We start from the raw sequence: 25101 nt of genomic DNA on the forward strand, positions 1-25101 counted from the left end.
ATATATATATATATATATATATATATATATATATATATATATATATATATATATATATCAACGTTCACACTGAACCAATCTTTTGATAAATAGTAAAGGGGAGTTTTAAGCAGGTTTTTAGCATTTTCCTAGACTAGATTGTAAAAAAATATGTTTTAGTTACAATTTTGCCACGCCATACAAAAATGCCTCTTTATCTGCAGAAGGACATAAGTTTTTTAATATTTATCATGTCCTACTTTTAAATACTAATCACTCAGCCCAGTGGGCTTACAAGACACACTTAAGGGTGTCTTAGCTTAAATATATGAGTTTTGTTCCCTACATAGCAGATCCGGTTTCTCTGACGTACTACAGCAATGTTTTAAAGTGTGGCCAGCCAGGTCACAAAGGTGTACCTGGATCTATATGTTTTTATTATACATGTCAGTTGTGTAAATACACGCTGCATCCCAGATGTGATATTTAAATACTACACAACTGGTGCATTTCCCAGGCCACTTTACTACAGTTTTACCAGGAGATTAAATAATTTAATTGGCTGTCGCCAATTTGACCTCTTTTCACATGGAAAGAGTATACACACATCGTGGCACTGAATGGCAGTGTCACAGTGCACAAAGTCAAAATACTGGCAAACGCCAATCTGGGAAAGAAAAGGAACCATTCAAAAAGATGTCCTTTCTCACACTTACAAGCCTGTTTTTGAAATAATTATACATAAATTTAAGAAAGAGACCTTCTCATGACATCACACTTGTGTAACTTAAATGTAAGATATGAACATGTGTCTGCAAAGTAAAAACAAAAGCGAGTTCTTAATTGATTCCACCTACCATGTTCATATGGTGAAAACGTTCCAGCATCAATGTTAATATATGGATCAATTTTGATTGCTGTGACACGTAGACCACATGACTTCAGGATGGTGCCAATGCTGCTTGCAATTATGCCTTTTCCAATACCTGAGATGACGCCGCCAGTTACAAGGATGTACTTCATTGGGGCGCTTGAGACCGGTCGGATACCATGCAGTGAAGCCCTAAAAGTAAAATGAAGAATGACATATTTTTACGATGAGGCGCGTACTCTTTCCACCCATACTTAGAGAGGACAAATGCACTGATCCTGGCCTTAACAATAAAGTCAGAGTTTGGAACAGAGATTTTATGCAGGACCTCCAAGCAAACAATTCCACCTGCAACACAACACTTATTCATGAAAGATAAAGAAAGGGGCCTGATCGGCTGGAGGATTTGATTTTCCAGCCATGATTTAAGCAGTTTTTCTGCTCCCTCTTTCATTGGGGAAGTCGAGAAAAATCTGTCATATTAAAATGCTGCAGAAAATCTAGCAATGCATACGTCAGGTAGTACATTTCCACCACCAAATGAGGGCGCGGGAAATGCAGCCCCAAAAAGACGGTTCATTGTCAGTGGCCACAGATCTAATCTTACTAACATGATTGTGGTATCAGAGATTATATACTAAACAGTTGTTTAAGTAGTACGGTTTCTCTGCCAATTTCCCCTACTCTAATGTGGGTGATCAGGCTCTCGAAGAGTGGGCGATAAAACTCTTTTTTTGTTTGTTTGTTTTTTTACAAATTTAAAGCTACTATCCTCCTTTTAATCACTCTCAATGTGACAAGGTACTATTTTGTATACATCCACAATATGTTATGTATGGTGAGGGAACATTCGGAGTCTGTCTTGCAAAATGTCAAGATAGTCTTTGAATGATTACTTCCCATAGTGGGGAAACGTCCCACGAGTGGGGAAACTACATGCTTCCTGGAAAAAAAACCTGACATAAATATCAATGTTAAGTACTTGAGCTCTTCTATCTAACCCCCCACCATAACTTTTAGACTTCCTTTGCTGTATTTTCACACCAAGATTGGATTCATGTCTATTTACTGCTACTCATGTCCCTTGCTGTATGTGTTTTTACCCACCTTCATAATTTTCAAAATTTCCTCGAAAGGCATGCTTTTCATTTCATGCCGCTAGTTTGCAACGTCTACATCAATAATTGGATACTGCAGTCATTCATTATATTTATCATACAGGAGTCCAGTGAAAGGCAATTTCTTAAACAGTTCATTTTTTTTATCAACCTGCCTGGTCAATTTACATTGTCTCAAAAGATGTATAAGGCATACCTTTTTAAGTCCAAGTAAGATGTGTAACTGCAATGACAACGATCTCATTTCCTGAAGCGCTTCAAATAAGATCCCATCAGTTTTTCTATCACCATAATGCCCTCCCCGCCCACTACTCCACAACATTTTAACGAAGGAAGACCTGTCATTTTACACAGATTCACAATGGTCAACCTAGCCTTAGTCAGTATAATTTGCTATGGTTTGCCATATCCTTGTCTCCAACTCATAAATGGACCACCTTTAGGCGAAGAGGTATATGTATTCAAATTAGATGTTAATCCAATGACAGAATTTATACCCAAGACATCTGAGCTTTTAGCCAGTAGCACCGCAAAAGCTTACTGTTTGTGTACTAACTCTTTAATAATTTTTTTTACTTATTTTGTCACAAAAGTACTCTGCATGGCTTTGTGAAGATGTGCGGCCTTCCTCGTTTATATGTTTTGGACAGTCATGGTTATTTTTCCCACATTTGAGGGCCACACACTTGTGAGCCCATAGAAACTTTTCCCTTTCACTGTTTTTCCTGACATCAGATCTGGGCTCCGATTTAAGGGAGAATCCCAAGGCTTATCAACTTTTGAGTGGCAAGGACTATTTTCCGTTCATCCTAGGCTATGTGGTGACTGGTGTGGTCCCGTGCAAATGAGGGAATTATTTTGCCTCTGCGTCCTATTGCAGGTGTGGGCGCAGAGGTAATCAGAGCCTTAGGAGGCAACTGACAGTGCATCACAAAAAGGTGGCACACTGTTATTGTGCTCATGAGGGCGGCTCTCTGGTGGGGGAAAGGAGATCCCATATGTTCCCCATACATTCCCTTGCAGGTGGGTGAAGTCACTCACTGCACCTGCCTGCAGGGGGATCTCTGTTCCCTCTTTAAAGTGGGTGCGACATGTTGCCTAAACTTTGAAACATGGGGCGGTTTGGAAGCAGACACTCAGTACTCACCGAGTGTGCTATCCCCTGGGCACCATACCGGTATGCACCAGGTGCACCTTTTGAGAGGTGCAGAATTGCACAAACGGGAGCATTGTGCCCTATGTGCAACACTCGCCCTGGTAGTTGAGGGAGGTAGCCAGCTCATATCCCTTGTGTTAGTGAGGCTTCACCATCACTCCACTATTTAGTAACCATCTCTGGGAGGTAGCTTCAGTCTTCTACAGATGGCATATACACATCCCCACATTAACAAGTCCAAATTGGTTTCAGTATGAACAAAAGGGTAGTGTCAGGAGTGTCTCAGTGTGGTTAATGCTTTCTCTCCAGACTGGGCCTAAGTCTGGGAAGCATTTAAATTCGCCTTGCAGCTTGAACTGAGAAAAGAAGGGAGACATACCTTCCTGCACAAAGAACTAGAGTGTACGTACAAAGAGTAGCGATCTCATCAAAGGAAAGAGAATTCAAGGTACAGCTGTCTATAAAGACTCTTGTGAGGACAGCCTAAAACAGACAATGAACCATGAGGTCATCTGAGCTTAGTTGCACAGAATGAGCAAGAAAACATCTGGGTTGTAGAGGAGAGTCAGCATGGTCCTGATCCTCCAAATGGTTGTATGACAGAACAACGCTTTTCTTAACACATGCCTAAACAACTATGCCTCAACCACAACCACGTCTTTACCACACATACCTTTACCACGCATGCTTTCCAACACATTTTGTTATAAAGGCATAATTGGTAAAGGCATATGCGTGGTAAAGATCAACCCCAGCCCCCCTGCCCTTAGCCCTAAAACCCAGCCCACAGCCCTGCAATCCACGCCGCTCCAGCCCTAAAAACTACCTGAAACCCTCAGCCCTTAAACATGGCCCCAACCCAAAAAACTACCCTGATCCCATGCCTCCCACCCTGAGCCCTAAAACTGGCCCCCAGCCTTGAAAATTACCTACCTACCCACCCCTGCCCTGAGCCATAAACCCCGGCCTTCAGCACTAAAAATTACCCCAGCCCCGACCCCTAAAACAGGCCCCCAGCCCTAAAAAGCTACGCCAACAGTCCCCAGCCCTAATACCCAGCTCAACCCTACTTACCAAGCCGTGTCCCGGTCCTAAATGTCCCGATCCTTCCAGTTCTTCTACCCGCCCATCAGCTCTGCAACTAGAGCGCTGACTGCCTTATCCACGTATATGCGGGGTTAAGGCTTATGCGTGGTTAAAGCAAGCATTGTTCTGCTTGCATTGTAATGGCACCCATGGTTTATCCCACGTTGTTAATGTTGTGTACCCCTCCAAATATCTTTGACGTAAATCTACTTACCTGTTGTGTTGCTCCAGTTGGACCTCAAGTAAATCAACCTTCATCCATCTGGTGAGAGCTTTGGAATAGCCATGTTAAGACTCCAGGTTTAGACTCCTTCTTTGGTTGCCTCATTTCGCTCAGGAGAATCGTTCATTAGATCAAGTAGATCAAATTTCAGCCTAGATACCTGTATTGGTCGCTCGAACCCCCATGTTAAGGGAAGAGACCAGAGCATTTCCAAACTTTACCAATCTGAGCAGAAGTATCTCCTATTAGATAATATTGTATGTGGGACTCAGTGTTAAAGGGATATTATAGAGCTTACTACAGGATGGCTTCTAAAACATGTGGGTTTGGATCTCTGACCCAGAAGATGCTAGGTCTTATTGCTTTCTTTGCGTGTGTTAGAGCAGGCATCTTTTGGCGTGTTACCATGTCTTTTTGCTTGATGGCTTCCTGTTTTTATGGTATGGTGGACTTCATTTTTGCTGATTTAGTATCTCTGCACAATTTTTCACTGCTATCATTGGGCAAAGGGGAGAGGCTTTCAGAAATACAGAAGCCAGTGTGACCTCAGCCCAGTGTCACCTGGTATCTGAGGAGCAAGTGGCCTCTGGTGCATTCCACAAAGTAGTTGCTGGAGGCAACTCAGAGTGCCAATGTAAGGTGGCAAAGGTTCCCTTTGAGTTGGGGGGGGGGGGATCTCAGGTCCCTTCATGGCGGTTGTGAGCCCCACCATGCTTGTTGATTATCTGCTAGCTAATGACCAGGAGCAGTCCTCAGGTCTCACTTGGAGATGCTGGGGTTGCCAGAGTGGGCATGCGTGACCACTCGGTCCAATGTAGCCAGAAAGGGTGATCAGAAGGACCTGGAGCCTGAAACAGTGGTCCAGGCGCCTGCCAAGAGAAAGGGCAAGGGGAACGGGAAACCCGCTCCTAAAGTTCCCATGGTCCAGGAGGAGGCTGATCACCAGGGGAACACCCCGGACCCTACAGCGGAACAAGTGGCTGAATTGGGGAACTTATCTGAGCTGACCCAGTGGCAGAAAGAAGGGGGTCCTATAGGAAGCTGGCTCTGTATATACTATACTAAAGTAAGGTATAGTGTGCAGAGTCTAGGAAGTCCCCAGAGGTATAGCAGAGGATAAATTAGATAAGTATTACCAGCTCTCTTGCAGTGTGGGCAAGCAGTTAAGCCTATCAGGCAGGTCTGTTAGGCATTTATTGTATTCACTCATTCAAGGACCAATTTTACAAACTCAGAGTCAGAATCCAGGCCAATTGGGTTAGTAAAAAAAATATATACATACGTTTTATTTCTAGAACCAAGCAGGACTTGGTACAGGTAGGTAAAATGTACTTGCAATCGTAAAACTTTACAGGGTAAAGCAATTGGGAATGTATGTGCAATCGTTACAGGTTTGTATGTGCTTTAAAAACAGTTAAAATTACATAGAAATAAATGTGTATTACTTTTGCGTTACTTTGGAATTACATCGACCTCTCGGAGTGTTCTGCCTAGATGCCATACCAAGGATACTACAATACAAGGTAAGTAAGACTTTTTCAGGTTTTCAATATAGTTATTTTTAAAAAAGTAAAAAAAGTAAAAAAGTTCAACTTGACACAGAGCATTGTAGGGACAAAACATCACAACATTGGTGCCTATACAGAAAAGAAGGTTATCGGGTTGCAGGTAAGTAAACGACCTGCAAGAATAGTTTTTGGGGGTTAGAACCAACATTCCCCAAGGTTCAGGTAGGCACTCAAGTTGCACCACTAGCTGCACTGGGGCACCCGGATGCAGAGTGCAGGGGCCAAATGTCAGCTAATGGGGATAATAGGGGCTTTGACAGGGACTGCTTACGAGCAGGCCACTTGACTGAAGGGGCAAAACTCCTGGGGTTAAGATCAGCACTTAATTGGCCAACAATCAGCACAGGCCATTTGGCTGGGGGTACAAAGCTCCTGGGGTTAAGGTCAGCCCTGTTGGGCCAACAATCAGCGCAGAAGCTGCACCACCAGCGGCACAGGGGCAACCAGGTGTCGAGTGCCAAGGCGACTTAAGTAGCCTGGGGATTCCAATGGAGTTCTTCATTTCAGCAAAGATGCTGCAGGCTCGGGCAGGGAGGCTTCCTGGAGGTGACCACCAGCTGGAGAGGTAAGTTGGGTTCTTGGGGGATGCCTGGACACCATCGGTTCGGCCACCCAAGGCTGTGGGGCGTCAGGTGCAGGGGTGTCTTTTGGCATCGGGTTCTTCTTACCAGCTCCGGGCGCGGTACGGGGGACCCTTCAGGTTCAGGCTGCAGGCATCTGCTTGAAACTAGAGGGAGGTCAGAGATGACCAGATCCCAGGTCAGGATCGCTGGGGAGACCTCCTCGTGGGGTTGGACCACTTGAACCTGGACCTTGGGGGTCAGGAGCAGAGTGGTGCAAAACTCGCAGAGCCGCCTGGATACAGATTCTGTGGGTGAGCCTTTCAAGAGCAATTTGGTACTCATGGGAGACAGAGTCTTAAAGAAGGTTGCAGGGCACTTCCTCCGGGCCCCATGGGGCTGCTGGATGTTGGACATGCCGGGGTTTAGCTGCAGTCAGGCCAGAGATGGGACAGGCCGGTAGGGTTGGGGCCAAAGCAGATGGTGTCCTCTTCTTCCTGAGTCAACTTTACTCTTCAGGCCTTCTTCTTTCTTCTTTGAATCTGGGGAGGCAAGGTTCAGGGTTACCCCTAAATACTAAATTTAGGGGTGTTAAAGGGGTGTGCCGGTCGGGACTATTGGCTACCCTCCTATTATGCCACACTCCAGTAGGAGGGGAGCATGAGCCTCTCTCTAATTCGCTGGGTCCCCTCATCTTCAAGATGGAAGGGACTAGGATGTGTACTTCACCTCTTCTCCCCCACTTAAGGAGTGGGGTTGGCAAAAGTGGGCTCACCTCTCCTCCTAGCTTGGTTTTCCTGCCGATTCTCCCACCCAAAGTGGGGAACAGAACCAGTGGGACTCAGTTGCTGAGGGCAACAAAAGGCAGGGACCAGCTTACAAAGGAGGCAGGCCTTTAAAACTTCCCCTTCGTGAAAACAACCCATCCTGGGGGAGGAGGCATGACACCTCTGACCAGGATGAGCTTTGTTTCTGGGCCCAGAGAGCGGAGGCTCTTTACCCTGGGGTCCAGAAACCTGTCTGGTGGTGTCAAATGGTGGGCAGCCACTCAGGAACCACACCAGGGCTGGTTGTTTTTCAGGGGGCATCTCTAAGGTGCCCTCTGAGTGCATTTTACATTAAATCCCACACTGGCATCAGTGTAGGTTTATTGTGTTTATTGTGCTGAGAAGGTTGCTACCAAACTTCTCAGGTTATAGTAACACCCTTATGGAGCTGTGGAGTTCGTAATGAACAACTCCCAGATCATACTCTCTTTATGGCTTTTCTACACTTAGGGGCCCATTAGGATGGCGGGTGGATTGCCCCCGCCAGGCTGGCTGTAGCCACCGCCGGCCTGGTGGGGGCAATCTGCCCGCCATCCTCAACTAAATGACCCCCGCCACATTAGTATGGCGTGGGGGACCGCGGCGGATGGAAAGATCGTCTGCCACTTTTCCGCCAGCCATATTGGCATGGGCTTGTTTTGATGCCTATCGCCACCACGGAAAGGCATGCAGTCTTCACTATGGGGGCCCCCTGCGGGACCCCAGAGTGAAGGAGAGGAGGGGGGTGCACACGGGGGGTTACCCCCCTGCATTTGCATAAACAAAGCGGCAGGCACCGCGCGGTGCCTGCCGCTTTGTTAATGAAAATGCATACATGCATTTTTAGCATTGTAGCGGACGGTGCTGAGAGCACTGCCCGCCACAATGCAAAAATGCAGGATGTGCCTGACACAGTGGCGGGCGCATCCTAATACCCCCCCACAGGACCCCCGCCCTTATGGCGGGCGGTCCCAATAACCGATAGGATGGCGGGCAGACTAAGTCCGCCCGCCATCCTAATGACCCCCTTAGACACTATAGGGGTACAGGGCTTGTGCCACTGTACCCTCACTGGAGGGCTAGTGCACCCTACTAGAGGAGTGACTTACCTAGGGCCCAGGCAGTGGGTTGCAGGCATGGCACACAGGGACGTGTTCATAAGAATGATAGAATGCACTCAGTTCCGTTATCAATCTATGCTTTCGAGGTATGCTCTTTTGGCAAAGGTATTGGGTACAGACGTGGCCATTCCCAGTCCCAGCAGTACTTTAGAAATGATTTCAAAACAAATGGAGCGTGTATTACGCTCCAAACACATGACGCACAGCAAATAAAGTGCAGAAAACGATTTCTAATCTTGCAGTTACCCCTGAGAAAGGGTTGTTTTAGCCCGAAATGCATTGGGAAATTTTGAATGAGGCTGTCTGTGGCAAGGTAATACCATGTTCTAGTGAATAAGGCCTGGATAGGCGTATCCAAAGCATTAGAGAATTATGGGATTTACAGAGTTTTCAATCTGAATAATGAAAAAAAGGATGTGATGAATTTGTGGAATTTTACACGGACAAACAATGGATGAAAAAAATTGAATGTTGGATGAAAAGTGGGGTTTTCTGCACTTTATTTGCTGTGCAACATGTGTTTGGAGCGTAATGCATGCTACAATTGTTTTGAAAACCCAGGGATGTGTGTCATGTCAACACTTTTCTCTGCACCAAAAGAAGCAGCCTGCAATGGCAGTGTGTGGGTTTTAAGGTACAGGGTCTCTAAGTGTGGCACAGTAGGTGCTGCAGTCCTTTAGAAGCTTTCCTTGGTCACAGTGCCCTTGGTACCCATGATAACTTTTACAAGGGTCTTACCTGTGGCCAGGGATGTGCCAATTGTGGATACAAAGGTACAGTTTGTGGAAAGAACACAGGCCCTGAGTACTTGATTGGCTGGTTTCCCAGGGCACATCAAGTCAAGTTGCATCAGATGTCAGGCAAAAAGTGGGGGGTAAACATACAAAAAAGGGCACTTTCCTATAGGTCCCACCAGGGAAGAGTTCTGCACAGAGCAGAGAGAAAGCCCTTCTCAGGAGGGTTTGCGGCAGCAGGCTGTAAACCAGGCAGCTGGTGATCAATCTGGATCACACTGGATCTACTGAAAGAATGGTATCCTATACAACTAGGCTAAGGTCGCTGAGCCTGGGTCAGCCTGTGTGCTTCAGGACCTTCCTACTGCATCTGGCTCATGGCGTCCTTTTGGCAGGATATTTGGGGGCAGTACAAAACCTTTAACAGAATTGTCACCCACTTCTTTTAGACGCAAATGTGAAGGCAATCTGATGCACAGTGTAGGTCTTGCCAAACTTGCCAGGCAAGTGGTAAGAAGGGGAGGAAGTGTAAGGCTCTTGTCCAAACTTTTCTGTTTGAAAACACCCCTTTCGAGAGGGTAGGGATGGACATTTTGGGGCCACTGGACCCCAAGACAGCCATGGTCAACAGGTATGTTCTGGTCTGGGTGGACTATGCCACGACGGCACCCATGGTGGGACGGGCATTAATGGGGATGATTTCCTATGATGGGTTCCCCAGAGTGGTGGTATCTGACTGGGGTACTAATTTCATATCCAAATATATGACATTCCTGTGTGAGGAGTGTAGTGTAACCTACAAGTTCAGCACGCCTTACCACCCCAAAGGTAATGGTTTGGTGAAGAGAAGAGATTCAACCAAACTCTGAAGGGCATGATTAACAGTCTGACCGACCCCATGAGGTGTAAGGGGGACATCATGCCTTCTCTTTGCTTACAGGGAGGTACCGCAGAAGTCATTAAGGTTCAGTCACTTTGAGTTACTGTATGGGTACCCTGTGGGAGGACTCTCAGTCTGGTGAAAGAAGGCTGGGAGACAGCTTCCAGCAAAACTCCCTAGGATGTATTTAGCTACATTAATGCTTTAAGACACCAGACTGTGCGCTTCAGGAAACTTGCTAGGCGAACCTAGAAGCCAGCCATGAAGAGATGAAAGCTGGTACTACCAGCATGCCACTCTGGTAGAATTTCAACCTGGCTGAAAAGTGTCGGTTACGGCGCCAGTAGAGCATTGCACTCTTTGGGACAATTGGACTGGGCCTTTTGAGGTGGTGGAGCGCAAGAGTGGTGTTACCTACCAGGAGAACTAGCAGACTCACAGGAATCTTTTGAGGGCAATACATGTAAACTGCCTCAAACCTCACTTTGAGAGGTCTGAAGTAAGCATGCTCTTGGCAACTGGTGATGGCGAGGTAGAGGAGAGTGAACCTCTCCCTGACCTCCTGTCTGCCAGGAAGCATGATGGGTTAGTGGAATGTATGAACATCTCCCCTACAATGACCCCACTATAGCAGAGTAACTGTCGCCAGCTCTTGGGGTAGTTTGCGACGCTGTTCTCCCTGACCCCAGGTGTCCCCCAACTGGTGCACACATGATGTGGACACAAGGACAGTCCTCCTGTAAAGCACAAGATTTACCGGTTGACAGGGTCAGAACCAGCATCACAGAAGTGGATTCTAAGATGTTGGGGTTAGGGGTGAAAGAGCCCTCCAACAGTCCTTGGGCCAGCCTAGTGAGTGGCCTTGGTCCCAAGGGCTGCTGCACCCGGTGACACTCCTGCATTTCGGTTCCGTGTGGACTACTGTGGGCTGACTGTAGTCACCAGGACTGACGTACACCCCATCCCCAGAGCTGATGAGCTCATAGATTGGTTGAGATTTGCCAAGTTCCTCAGGTTGTTTGATTTAACGTCTGGGTATTGGCAGATTGCCTTGACTGATAGGGCAAAGAAGAGGCCCGCTTTCTCAACACCAGAGGGAAACTTCCAGTTCTGGGTGGTGTCCTCTGGGTTGAAGAATGCCCCTGCCACCTTTCAGACGTTGGTCAACCAGGTGTTGGCTGGACAGGAGGATTTCAGTGCCGCCTACCTGGATTACATTGCTTTGTTCAGTTCCATCTGGGAAGAACACTTGTATCACCTCTGGGAAATGTTGAAGGCTCTGCAAAAGGCAGGCCTCACCATCAAGGCCAGTAGGTGCTAGATGAGGTAGGGGTTGATGGTGTACTTAGGGCACCAAGTAGGAAGTGGCCAGGTGGGGCCCCTATAACCCAAGATTGACACCATCCTGGCTTGGGAGCCCCACAAGACCCAGACAGAGGTGAGAGCATTTTTAGGTCTATGGCACCATTTTTACCCCCTTGCCTAAGCTGACTTCGTGGAAGCAGCCAAGGACAGAGATCTGGACTGATGCCTGACCAACAGCTTTTGACGCCCTGAAGGCAGCCATGTGCATGGCGCCCGTGCTCAAGGCACCCGACTTCTCCAAAGAATCTGCCATACAGACAGATGCTACAGAGCATGGTGTGCAAGCGGTGCTCTCACAACTAAATGAAGAGGGCCTAGATCAGCCTATATTCTTCCTCAGAAGGAGACTACTCCCCAGGGAACAGAGGTGGAGTGCCATTGAGCAAGACGTTTTTGCTGCGGTCTGGGCGCTGAAGAACCTAAGGAACTATTTATTTGAGACTCCCTTCCGAGTTCAGACAGACTACAGGCCCCTTAGATGCTTAATGCAGATAAGGGCAGAAAACCCAAAACTGTTGAGGAGGTCCATCGTCCTATAGGAAATGGACTTTACAGTGGAACACCACTCTGGAATAGGAAACACCGACGCTGATGGTCTGTCCAGGTTCTTCCGCCTTAGTGAAGAGAACTCCCAGGTGGGTGGGTAGTCCTCCCTACTTTCAGCTGGAGGGGACATGTGTTAGGCCTGGCATCTTTTGGCCTATTTCCCTTGTCTTTTTGCTTTCTGACCTCGTGTTTTTATGGCATGCTGGACTTCGTTTTTGCTGGTTTATTGTCTCTGCATACTTTTTCACTGCTATTTAGTGCTAAAGTGCCAGTGTTCCTACTGCAAATTGTGTTATGATTGGCTTTCCATGATTGGTATATTTGATTTACTTGTAAGCCCTTAGTACAGCGCACTGTGTGTGCCCAGGGCCTGTAAATCAAATGCTACTAGTGGGCCTGCTAAATGAACATCAATGTTACATCCTATACCAAAAATGAAAATTTTATTTCATGGACTGTGTGGCCACTACACGTCCCAATGGGCAATTTATGCCCCTGTTGTCTAACTCAGTGTGTTCCCTATCCTTCCTTTCTGGGCTCCTTCTTGACTTTTTTTTATCACTTATGTGTATCCCTTATCTCAAGACAGCATCTATATGAACACCGACAATAAACATGCACGAGACAAGTATTGATTTATCAATCGATCCTTTTCTATTTTTTGTCCAAATGTTCTTAATTGTTTTGTCCAAATTTCCTTAATATGCTTAGGTGTGGCGCCGCGGCCAGGGCGACTGACGCTGGAATCTGGGGACCACGGTTCGATCCCCGGCTACGGCGGCAGGTCAGCCCAGCACCATGTGACTCTGGGCAATAGCTCGCTTAATCTTCCCGACGGCCCCCCAGCGCCTAGAGACCCTTACGGGTGATTGTGCGCTTTACAAATGTGGACTTTACTTTAAGTGTGAAACCATATAACGTGTATACATTTCACACACCATACAATGGAAATATACATTTTAGGACAACTCAATTACATATATATAGAACATGTAAAAACATAGCATTACAATTGTTCGTGCCTAACTGACAAAATTCAAGCAGGGATTTGTTAGGGGCTATGTTTTTGTGATCCTTTAAACATTTATTCTCTGGATATCATGTGGCCCAATGCGGTCAAGGTAAAAGTGAGGAATTTCTTTGAGCAATGTTAATAGAGGATAACCCTATTCACTCTGATTTTCCTGTTTATAACTTAATTCTTGGGGCTATACGCCCTAGTGGGCCTGCAGCAAAGCCTGTGCCACCCACACAAGTAGCCACTCAAAAGTGCCTCAGACCGGCCACTGCAGTGTCTGTGCGCAGTTTTTACTCCCATGTCGACCTAGAAAGTGCACCCACTTGCCAAGCCCTAATGTTTCCTTGGCTTATCTATAAGTCACCCCTTTTAGAAAGTGTATAGAAAGTGGGGGGTTGGGCCCAATAGTAGCACCTAGCCTGAGCCCCTTTAAAAAGTTGTATCAGCAATTACAATGTCTGGGTGCTAAATTTTAAATATTAATTGACACTCTAAGAACCACACTTTTGATATTGATGGCCCTTGTGATTTATTTCGCTTTCATTTGGTTATTTTAAAGGGCAACCTTTTCTTTTTTGTTCATATATACATTTCACAATAACATTCCAACATAAAGAAACAGTGTGATCACATATAATCATGTAAATAACAAGACAATACAATTGTAAAGTACACCAGTCCTTCATTCAAGGTAAATAACTGATGGCGAAATTTCATTTATGAATAAATAACACTATATGTCCTGCCGGTGTAACGCGTCTCGACCCCTTCGCGATTTGTGGGGTTCTCCTCAGGACCGGGACTTGGTCAGTGCTGCAAAATGTAATGTGAAACAATGATTTTGAATTTTTTAATACAATCCCTTTTGCCTTCCCTAAAACATTGTTACAGTGTCTTAAAGTACCTTTCACTGTGTTGTTACTAACAGGAATTTGCAGTGGTTTCCTATTCAGAACTGCTTGTAGCAAGGTCCAACTAATTAATTAGTGTTGCGACGGATTTCTAAAAAAGAGTGAAGTTTTTCAATTTAGAATTCGTGCGGTGGCTCCATGTATGCACACATATTTTAGTTTTGCTTGTTTTGAGTTTGCAATCGCTTGAACATTATACTCTTCTCCAGGCTAACGAAGGAGCATTTCCTATCTTGAGCACTGTTGTGTGTCCATTTAGATACAAGTACATAGGTTTACTGAATCATGTATAGGCACAATTCACATTGCCCTTATTTAGGCATAGAATCCCAGTCCTTATTTAGGCATTGGCCATGCATTCTAAATACAGGCATGGTCACCTACATCTGTCCATCCCACGTCACAACGAATTCTTAGATATCAGACCCTTAAGCCATTGGGACATTCCCAGCTTGGAATATTGATTTCTCCAAGAATTCATTTATTATGCATGAACAACTATTCCTTAGGGGTTCATTCATGACGTCTTCCTCTGCCCGACTTTACGTCAATTCTAGCATTCCTAAGTACCTTCCAGGTATAAATATACCTTCACTTGCCATGGCAAGTTATGGCTGCATACTTGCACGACTCGGCTACACAGCTCGCCATGGCAAGTTCGGAAGGAATTCGAGTCCCTGCCTGACGCACTGTCCAGACGCTGTCCTATCTGCTCTCAGAGATTCCAGCTTCCAGTGTTCGCACTCCCTTTGCGGGGTGTTGGAGTTTGAGATCCAGAAAGAGATTCCCACCTCTCTCATTCTATGGTATGGAGCAGACTAGAACCTAGAGGGACTCTTGGCATACTTACTCTTGGCATACCAACTTAGCAATACCAACTACTTCTTACCTCGTACTACACTTAGGTTAGGTATACTGGGGTAGAACTATTTAGAAGCGCCAGACGAGTATACACATTTGTAGCCTGTGTTATTTATTTATATTTATATGAATATATGTCATAGCAAAAAGACCATGCTATTGCAGTATTATTTTTTCTTACTGCTTACGCTGTACATTTTATATCTTGCATACCGTCTTGCGATTTTAGCAGTTCATATCTCTTGCACAAGAAATTAGACGGTTCAATAAATCCTTTTATTAAAACGCCCGTCTATTCTTCATGTGTAACTCTGAAGAAACTAAGCATGCACGATTGACTGAGTGAAACTTATCTATTGTTTCCACGATTCTAAGACATGTTCCGATTCTAAGGGAAACAAAGTTGTCATGTTTATGCGGTTGTCAGAAACTAATCTCTTCTTGTTTATTCAAGAAGTTTCTAGTGATATCAGAGTTAGCTGGCACATAAAGTAATTAAGTTTAATGTACTCGATAGGAGCATACTGACCTCAGTCCTATGCAAAAACTATAGAGTATATTATTCCAATGCGCAGAGCCTATAAGGGAAATAGGAACTACACTACATGGCGCCCAATGGTTTGGTAAAGCACTAATTTAACGCTAGATACTGAAGTAACTCAGTCGTGCTTTTTTCAGAGACCCCCTACTCATAATACTCCATAAGACGTCTGGAGTGGGTAGGGTTAATATCCGCCATAGCTGAGTAGGAGGAAAATCCTATGTATTAGCTGTTTGGTTTGTTCAACGTTGAAGAATATAGTGTTCCAAAATATTGTGCACTTTATCTTTGTTCCCTTGAAACTTGTTCTACATTTTTCATTAAACAATGTCCACGGACAATATCACCGGGACCGGTGGAGCTGCGGCTGACCAAGTCATAACAGCTTTTAATACTACAGGTGTTAATGAAACTGATGCGGATGTGATTCTATCCATCCAAATTTAAGGAAAGCCATCACTCTAAAACTTACAAAACAAGGCCTAACGCCTAGAGGTGGAAGAGCAGTTTTCGTGATAGAGGCACATGAATCTTTTCAGACCGAGGTATTCCATTAATGGATAGTATTTCCCAAATCAAATCCAGTAACACATGTTTCACTTCTACAAAGAAGATGAACCCCCTGAGGAATATATTCCTTTCGAGGATGTTGAAATTCCACTCACATACCAGGAGCATCAGCTCTGGTTTAAAGGCGCCCTAAAACATTTCAATCACATTACAAGCTTGGTCCACCAGATAGACAAGGAGCAACATGGCTGCTTTTAGCCGCTACACACCTCATCCTGACATTGAAGCAATGCCAAACGAGGCATTACTTAATCAAATACAAAAGTTAATAGAATTACACAGTTAAAACCACAACTGTCTGGAGTTCCTGAAAAGGACTCTATTACACACAATCCTACATCTTCTAAAAAGTAGTGGGAAACTAATAAACAAAATTCAAAACAGAAACGTTCTGAATCCCGAGGTAGGTCTCCTCAAAAGGAGACCTCTGAAAGGAAGTATAACCTCAGAAATAGGGATAGTTTGAAAGAACCTGACAGGTATCAAGATACTGATACACGTTCCTCTCGTACCTTTCAGATATTGTCACAGACAACCGAAAGAAGAGGACGGTCAGATGACAAAGAAGAACGCGTGAAGTCCAAAGACGATCAACACGTTCTGAAAAATAAATCAAAACCTCAATTCTTCAAGAAAAAGGTAGCAGGTCTGACAATCAGACATGCCAAAAATTCTGAGAACACAACTCAAGAACGGAGAATGGGCTCAGACAATGCTGGAAAGTGCAGCAGAAGTAACAATAGCTCGCCACAACCTGAAGGAACTTCTGGAGACAGTGGACTTGAATGAGTACATACAAGTAGAGACTGTAGACACTAGGGTTAGTTCTCCACAAAAGTTATATGAAATAACACTCCGGATGGAAGGAGACATACCAAGAAGAGTGAAAGCACTCTTTTGGGAGAGACTTTCAAAATATTATGATATACTTCTAGCAGAAACGGACTGGCCACCAAAATTTGCCAGGGAATGTCCACATGACGAAGACATCATTATGCCAGCCTTCTCCAACCATGTTCCAGTACATTTAAAATATACATATGCCAGGAAATGGGCAGTAGCCCAGGTCCCAGCATTATATAAAAATCCCGTAGGATGGGATGAGGACTCACCTCACCACCAGATCCAGTTACAAATTCAACCAACCGCACAAAAGCAGTACCCAATTAAGCAAGATGCTAAACAACAGGTCAGGGAGATCTTAGATCAACTTGAATACCAAGGGGTGATTGAAACATGCACCTCCTCAATGAACAACCCTTTGTTTCCTGTTTCCAAACCTGATAACACATATCGTCTAGTTTTGGATTACAGACACCTGAACGCATGTTCAAATACATTTGGAGTGCAAAATGCACATAGTGCAGCCTTAATGAATAACATTGTGCGTAAAAAATATTAAACCACATTAGACATTTCTAACGGTTTCTTTTGAAAAAGCATAGCACCTGAAAGCAGGTACTTGACAGCTTTCTCAAATATGGGGACCCATGGTCACTTCTGTCGACTCCCACAAGGGTTCAAGAACAGCCCGGGGTTATCCTCAGCAAGAATACCAGTTACTACAAATTTATGATAAGAGGCATTGTCATATGTCGATGATATCTATCTGACAGACGATGACCTGGATAGGCACTTGAACAGGGTGAACACCATTATATTGGGCTTCGCCTCTGAGGGTTACAACTTAAATTTCAAGAAATCAAGAATTGCCCACCTCAATGTTCTGTTTCTAGGATATGAGCTTTCAAGTGAAGGTAAAAGCATGGCAGCCAACTTTTTAGAAAAGTGTGCGCTGCTCCAACCTCCAAAAACACTGAAAAACTTACAGTCGATTCTAGGTTTCCTACATTTTGGAAGAACTTACATTCTAAACTACACAGAAAGGGTTAAACCTCTCTATGAATTTATCAAACTCAATTTTAAAATAAAAAATTGTACACAGGAACACACACATATCTTGCGTTCACTTCAAGCTGACATGTTAGCAACAAATCACTTACATACACCCGTAAACGTACACAATTTAGTGATCCGAATCATTCCAGGTCAATGCGGATTCACCTACTTAACTTTTAATAAAGGTGAAAAAGTACCAATTGCATACAAATCACATTTGTATACACAAGCGGAAATGCGTTTACATCAACAGGAAAAATCGTGACAGCGGTTCCAACCGCTGTGGCAAAAGAAAGAGCTCTAGCTCAAGGGAAACGCATTATTGTCGTGACTCCACTACCAGCCTTAGAGGCAGTTACATAAGCAAGCATTCCGAATGCAAAAGCTTTACATCCAAGATGGATATAATGGGTTAATTCTCTTACTGCAACAGATGTTGAATATGTTTTTGATGCTTATTTAAAAACACAAGCATTCCTGCAATACGAACACAAATGTTCTCTGCCTACTGAGATTCTCCCTCTTGATCAGTACGAATTTATAATTTACACTGACACATCAGCACAACCCGCTACAGAAAGTAAGCAAGCTTACAGTGCAGCATGCGCAATCGTTAAAGGTTGTATGCAAGAATGTAAATTCCGACCAATGGTCTCAAAAACACAATCTCTAGGAGATTGTACAGCTCAGTGAGCTGAGCTACAAGCATTCAAATTGGCACTTGAAAATACGGATCGCGAATTCCCCACACTCATAGTGTGCGATTCTTTTTACTGTGTTCAATCATATAATGAATATTTACAGAATTGGCTTCAAAATGGTTTCAAAGATGCAAAAGGTGGCACAATCAAGCATAAAACGATTTGGGAACAAGTAGTTCAGTTGCGAAACGAACTACAAAATATTCATGTGATACACATGCTGAGTCATCAATGTGATTGCGTTCACGTTGCAGGGAATTTATTGGCTGATGAAGGCGCGAAGGGGGCTGTGCAAACGGCTTCCGTAGCTGCGATCACTCGTTCAAAAACGAGAATAGACAGTGAGATATTATTAGCTGTCAATGCTTCAAGCAAAGGCAGCGGTGCAGCGTTATCTAAAAAGTTTCCACTCAAATACTCATATATAATTGATGCGAACAACGTTCCGTTTGCTTGAATCCCTGGAGTGGGGATAGGGTAATTCCAAACATGGAATGTAGATTAGGACTAATCCTAGCAGCACATGAAGGGATAGCTTCTGCCCATGCAGGTGTTTCCACCACAGTATCTTTATTAAAACAGAGATATTGGTGGCCCGGTATTAGGAAACAGACCAAAAACTATGTTTTGGAATGTGAAATATGCCAGAAGATGAAAGTCTCTACAGTGAAATGTCCTGCGCATACGCCCCTGTTAATGTCAGATAAACCATTAGCGTGTGTTTACCTGGATCACTGTGGTCCCTTGCAAAGGCATGCTAACTATAAATATATCATGGTCGCAGTAGATTCATGCTCAAGGTTCCTATGGATGTGGACTCAGCGCTCGGCTGACGCTCAAACTGTTATAAAACATTTACGAGTCTTTATCGGCACATACGCAATTGGCACACTACACTCTGACCAGGGTCCTGCATTTAGCTCTTGGGCTTACAAAGAGGCCATGGCAGTTTGGGCGTAGCATTGCGGTACTCCTCTCCATTCCAACTTGAGGGTAATTCCGTTGTGGAAAGGAAAAAAAGGGACATAAAGCGGTCTATAACAGCTAAGGTATTAGGTTCCGGTGATGGGTGGGTCAAACATCTTTATGGGGGTCCAATGCTCATTAAACAATTTGTTAAGAAGTTCTCTAAGGGGTGTCAATCCATATGAGGTCCTATTTGGGACAAGAATGTGGGCCCCAGATCTTGAATGTAAAGGCACAGTGGTGGAAAATAAACCTGTTGATATCAAAGAACGTTTGTCTGTTTTACAGGACTTAAATAAACTAAGATCGAAACAAAGCAACATGTTGCTGAAGCCAACCACCACTGGGGAAAATCCAGCCTTCCCAACAAGGCCTGTCTGGATCCCAGAGCTTGGGGATCTAGTCAGAGAAAAGATTGTGGACAAGAAGGAATTTGGGCCTTCTTACAGACAACCAGTATCTGTCCTAGCAATCCACGGATCAAGAACAGTACTTCTGCCGCCCCTAGCTGGAAAAAAAGAGAAAAGATTTGTGTCCATCGACCACATCAAACCACACTATGTGGCCAATACTGAACAGTAGGCCAAGTGGACTCAGACCAAGTAGCAGACGCACTCCTCTAGCTACTATCCAAGAGGTTCAAACTGAAGGACTCATCACCTTCGAAGGATCAGAATAGAGAAATGAAGGACTAAGCAACAATGCTATGGAACTCGTTCCTCTTGAAACCCAAATAACAGTTCGTCCTGATATACCGGTCTACACCAACGTAACAAGTGATCAACTGGTTCCAGCGATTTCAACGAATCCTGATGCAATTTCGACCATTGACAGAACTGCCTCTGGCTATTTCATTAAATTTGATACGTTTTCTGAGGATCCCGGCGAACCTGAAACAACGCCAGCAAGAATAACTTTCAAAGAAAAAACAACAGACTTTTTTCATCTCCTGAAAAAGACTTATCTGGTTTCACCATGGATTGAACTATGAATTGTTTCTGGAATATTTTTCTTTCTTCTTTGCCTAGCTTTGGTAATGACTATGAGTATGAGAATTTGGAAGATGTATTCAAACGGACACAGCAAGTAAAAAATTGAACTTACTTATGAAACCACACAAATCATCCCATCGTGAAGCAAGAGACTTGTCATCAGTGAACATCACAGTCGTTCCTATACAAAATGGTATAGTTTGGGACAAAACTGAATGTGACATATTCAGCCCCTCGGAACTTTTGAAGATTCCACACTTATTTAAAATGTAATTAAGTGACTTTATTACCTCTGGTACTTTTTCTGATGATTGGGACTTCGAGACTGTTAATAACATGATGTCTGATCTAGAAAAATCAGCCGCATTCTCTAATCATGATTATTTAGAGGGTTCATCAGACTATGAACAGCTTTATTGTTATAACTACTATGGTCATCATTTCTTGCATAAATCTGCAACACCTCGAAATGTATTTATGTATAACCAATGGGAACATTGTCCTACATCACCAAAGGGTAGCTCAAAAACTTTTGCAATGCAGTTTCTATATGTGTCAGGGGTCAACATATCCAATCCAGAAACGTTTTATTTAAAAAATGTGAACAAGACAGGAATGAAAAGTATGTTAACTAATACAAAACAGATTTATTCTACAGCCTGTATTGCCCAACTGTCTAGACAGGGTTTCGACTTTTGAGAAAGACACAATTGACACAAAATCTGTCTGTGGTACAAAAGAGTGGCAAGTGCAGGGGATAGAATCTTTGTTTAGAGCCTGTATCATCTCACAGCAAATAATGTTTTTGAATGACACTGCCCAACAAACGTCTTACCTTGGGTTAACCAAGATCAAAGACATGAACACTCCGTCCATACCCGCACCTGCAAGTAATAGCATTACACAGGGGGAGGTCGACATACATACTATTTTTCATCACATCAGATCAGATTCCGAATGAAAAAAATGGTTGCTCTGGCCCATAGACACAAACAACTGTCAAGACTGATTCCCGAACAAAAGACAGAGTTTCACTATCAATAGGCCAGACCCACACTAAGGGGGTCATTATGATTGCGGAATTCCCGCATCCTCCGGGCCGGCGGAAGCCACCGCCGGCCCGGAGGATGCGGGAAAACCGCAGCGGAGCCTCCACAGACCCACCGCCATATTAGGATGGCTGGTGGGTCTGATAATCTGTCCGCAGCTTTTCCGCCGCGGTCGGAAGGCGACCGCGGCGGAAAAGCACTAACATGTGTGGTGGTGTCTATCAGACACCGCCAGGCATATTAGGATGTCTGCAATTCTATGCTTTTCCACGGCGGCTTTTCCGCCGTGAAAAAGCTTACGGACCTTCACTTCGGGGGCCCGTTGCGGGCCCCCTGGGTGAAGGGGTGGTGGGGGGTGCACATGGGGGGTACCTATGGTACCCCCCTGCATTTGCGTGCACAATGCAGCAGGCACCGCACGGTGCCTGCCGCTTTGTGCAGGCAAATGCTGTGCATGCATTTTTTACATTGGGGCGGGTGCAGCTTGAAGCTGCACCCGCCGCAATGTTAGAGATAGAGGATGTGACCGCCACCCTGGCGGTCACATCCTAATCAGATCGGAGGGAACGCCGCAGCCCATGCGTATGTTCCCTCCTCCTCAGGGGTCGTGGACGGACTCAAGTCCGTCCGCGATCCTAATCGACCCCTATGTTCAAAGACAGCAACCAGGGGTAGCAACAACATGCAGTGTAGGAAAATTATGCCTTGATTGGCTACAGAAATCGACACTAGAGGATGTGAAACAACACTTATCTGTACTTAAAGAAGGTGCAGACCTTCGGGATTTCTTGCTAGGTCAAAGAAAACTGCGTCAAAAACATTTCATATATGCCGGTATCTACGATGCTTATAATGAAATATGGAAGATTACTCAGGCTGAAACTGCAGAAAGAATACAAGAAATTGATTGTATTAATTTAGAGAAATCTCTCGCTGTAGTCGACAATGGGTTAACAACTCTGTCATCCAGGATATATTCATTGGGCAACATTGTATCCTCTGCCATAGACATTATAGAACAAGACTTGGTCATGCTGCGACAAGGCCGGTTTCAACTATGTTCTATTTTACTATTAGGCTGGACGCTACAAAACTTGTGTGCAGGTTATGTACCTTGGCGTTTAATCAACACAACGTCTCTGTTTTCAGAATTCAATCTCACTGATAAACAGGTCGAACAGGCACAAAGGGGAGCAAAGTATACAGTGTGAAGCTTTGAAAATCTGAAGAAATTGGCATTTACGGTAGCAGAAAAACCAGCTACTAAATGGATCATACATGGCAAATTAACTCTGACTCTTACAACTTTCCATTTTCAGTATTGCCTAAAAAATATACCAGCAGGCAAATATGAAAGGTTGGGTAAAGAATACATCAAGACATCCTGGGATTTACCTTACACACACAGATGTTGGAGTGGGGGGCGTGAAATGTTTCTAAGCGTTACACACTGTGAAAACGTATTAAGCGGTTCTCTCCTATGTCAGGGTATTCATTTACACTTGACTTGTAACGGTTTCAATGTAAATTTGTCCTGTCACCTGCAAGATTCACCAGCAGCAGTGATTAATCCAATTTTTGGACAATTTTCAAATGGGAGTTACATTATGTTGAATGATCACAGCTGCTGTGGCATGTTGCCAGGCATCCCATATCTAGTAACGGTTACTTCAAGGGGTCACTTGCTGTATGCAAGTCTTGTTCCCCAAAATAGACAAAGTCAGGGAGTCGCCTTTATGGCCTTCAATGAACATCTTTTCTATACGAATTGATACTCTAAGCAGAATGAAAGCCGTGCCTTTGACCTTGGCCAAAGAAACCTATGATCTAAGAATTGCAAGGACTTTGGCTGAGATACAGGCTCTGTTAAGTACAAACTGCCCTTTCACAGAAATGTTGGGACATATCTTAAACATGTCTGATATGAGCGGTATTGAGCATGTATTTAAGAACGTATGTCCAGGACCATTAACACCTTCTCAGGCAGTCCTCGGAATCATTCCAAACTTCATGCACTCAGTGTTTGGTGGACTGCCACTAATTCTAGCACTCATTGCAGGAATCCTGTTTTTATTCCTACTGCTACGCTATGACAAGCCAATCCACCGGCGTCACTCCCAGCACAGTGGAGAAATCTCTCCTGGAAAGGAAGTGTTGTGAGCGCATAGCACAACTTTTGGGTTTACCTAGCCTACGAGAATTAAGTACCACATGGTTTCTGTCATTCAAACCAATCTGGTAAGATTGCATCTTAACTGTTCTACGCTGCCTGCTTTGCGGTGAAGAATGCATGCTAGACATGTGTCTAACACTCCCATCAGTCATGCCAACCGATATCGATACTCTGCTGGACCCGATAATGGCCCATGCCCTGTGGTGTCCCCAGAGGCTACCAATCCTGACGGCGGCATTCATTGAGATCTCACAGATGCAAATTGCTAGTGCTGAGGTATGGGAGGAAGCGATACAAAAGGGGATGATGGACGGAGCGTTTGAGCAAATCAAACACTCACCCCCAGTCAACTGATCTGGGTTTAATCCATCACCATTCTTTAGCTCACTCAGCCACCCCAGTTCAGACATGGCCATATGCAAATCAGTCTGACCCTGTGCCTCATGGGAACAGTCCAGCCCGAACTGCCAAGCCATGTCTTCCCTGGACCGGAAACAAGCATCCTGGGACGGTTTCGGATTCATAATCCTGATCAGCCAGGCTATCTTGAATCCAGTGGCCAAGTGAGCAAGGGACTCACGTCTGAGCATACCCTGCCACACTTAGGGCGAACAAAGCGATAAAAAAGGGGATGATGGACGGAGCGTTTGAGCAAATCAAACACTCACCCCCAGTCAACTGATCTGGGTTTAATCCATCACCATTCTTTAGCTCACACAGCCACCCCAGTTCAGACATGGCCATATGCAATTCAGTCTGACCCTGTGCCTCATGGGAACAGTCCAGCCCGAACTGCCAAGCCATGTCTTCCCTGGACCGGAAACAAGCATCCTGGGACCGGTTTCGGATTCATAATCCTCATCAGCCAGGCTATCTTGAATCTAGTGGCCAAGTGAGCAAGGGACTCACGTCTGAGCATACCCTGCCACACTTAGGGCGAACAAAGCGATACAAAAGGGGATGATGGACGGAGCGTTTGAGCAAATAAAACACTCACCCCCAGTCAACTGATCTGGGTTTAATCTATCACACTTATTTAGCTCACTCAGCCACCCCAGTTCAGACATGGCCATATGCAAATCAGTCTGACCCTGTGCCTCATGGGAACAGTCCAGCCCGAACTGCCTTCCCTGGACCGGAAACAAGCATCCTGGGACCGGTTTCGGATTCATAATCCTCATCAGCCAGGCTATCTTGAATCCAGTGGCCAAGTGAGCAAGGGACTCACGTCTGAGCATACCCTGCCACACTTAGGGCGAACAAAGCGATACAAAAGGGGATGATGGACGGAGCGTTTGAGCAAATCAAACACTCACCCCCAGTCAACTGATCTGGGTTTAATCCATCACCATTCTTTAGCTCACTCAGCCACCCCAGTTCAGACATGGCCATATGCAAATCAGTCTG

At 44.8% G+C, this 25101-nt stretch overlaps 1 protein-coding gene across 3 annotated transcripts in view; it reads right to left on the reverse strand.

The window, feature by feature from the left end:
- CTPS2 (CTP synthase 2) overlaps positions 1 to 25101 on the reverse strand; it is a 2098303-nt gene that overhangs the window by 2042672 nt on the left and 30530 nt on the right. For all 3 annotated transcript variants that reach the window (XM_078657669.1, XM_078657667.1, XM_078657668.1), the window contains exon 2: positions 837 to 1042. In XM_078657669.1, coding sequence (XP_078513795.1) covers positions 837 to 1002 — 166 coding nt within the window. In that variant the 5' untranslated portion in view covers positions 1003 to 1042. The remainder of the gene's footprint in view (positions 1 to 836; positions 1043 to 25101) is intronic.

The sequence above is a fragment of the Lissotriton helveticus genome, chromosome 8 (assembly GCF_964261635.1).
Source record: "Lissotriton helveticus chromosome 8, aLisHel1.1, whole genome shotgun sequence".
NCBI classification, from domain to species: domain Eukaryota; kingdom Metazoa; phylum Chordata; class Amphibia; order Caudata; family Salamandridae; genus Lissotriton; species Lissotriton helveticus.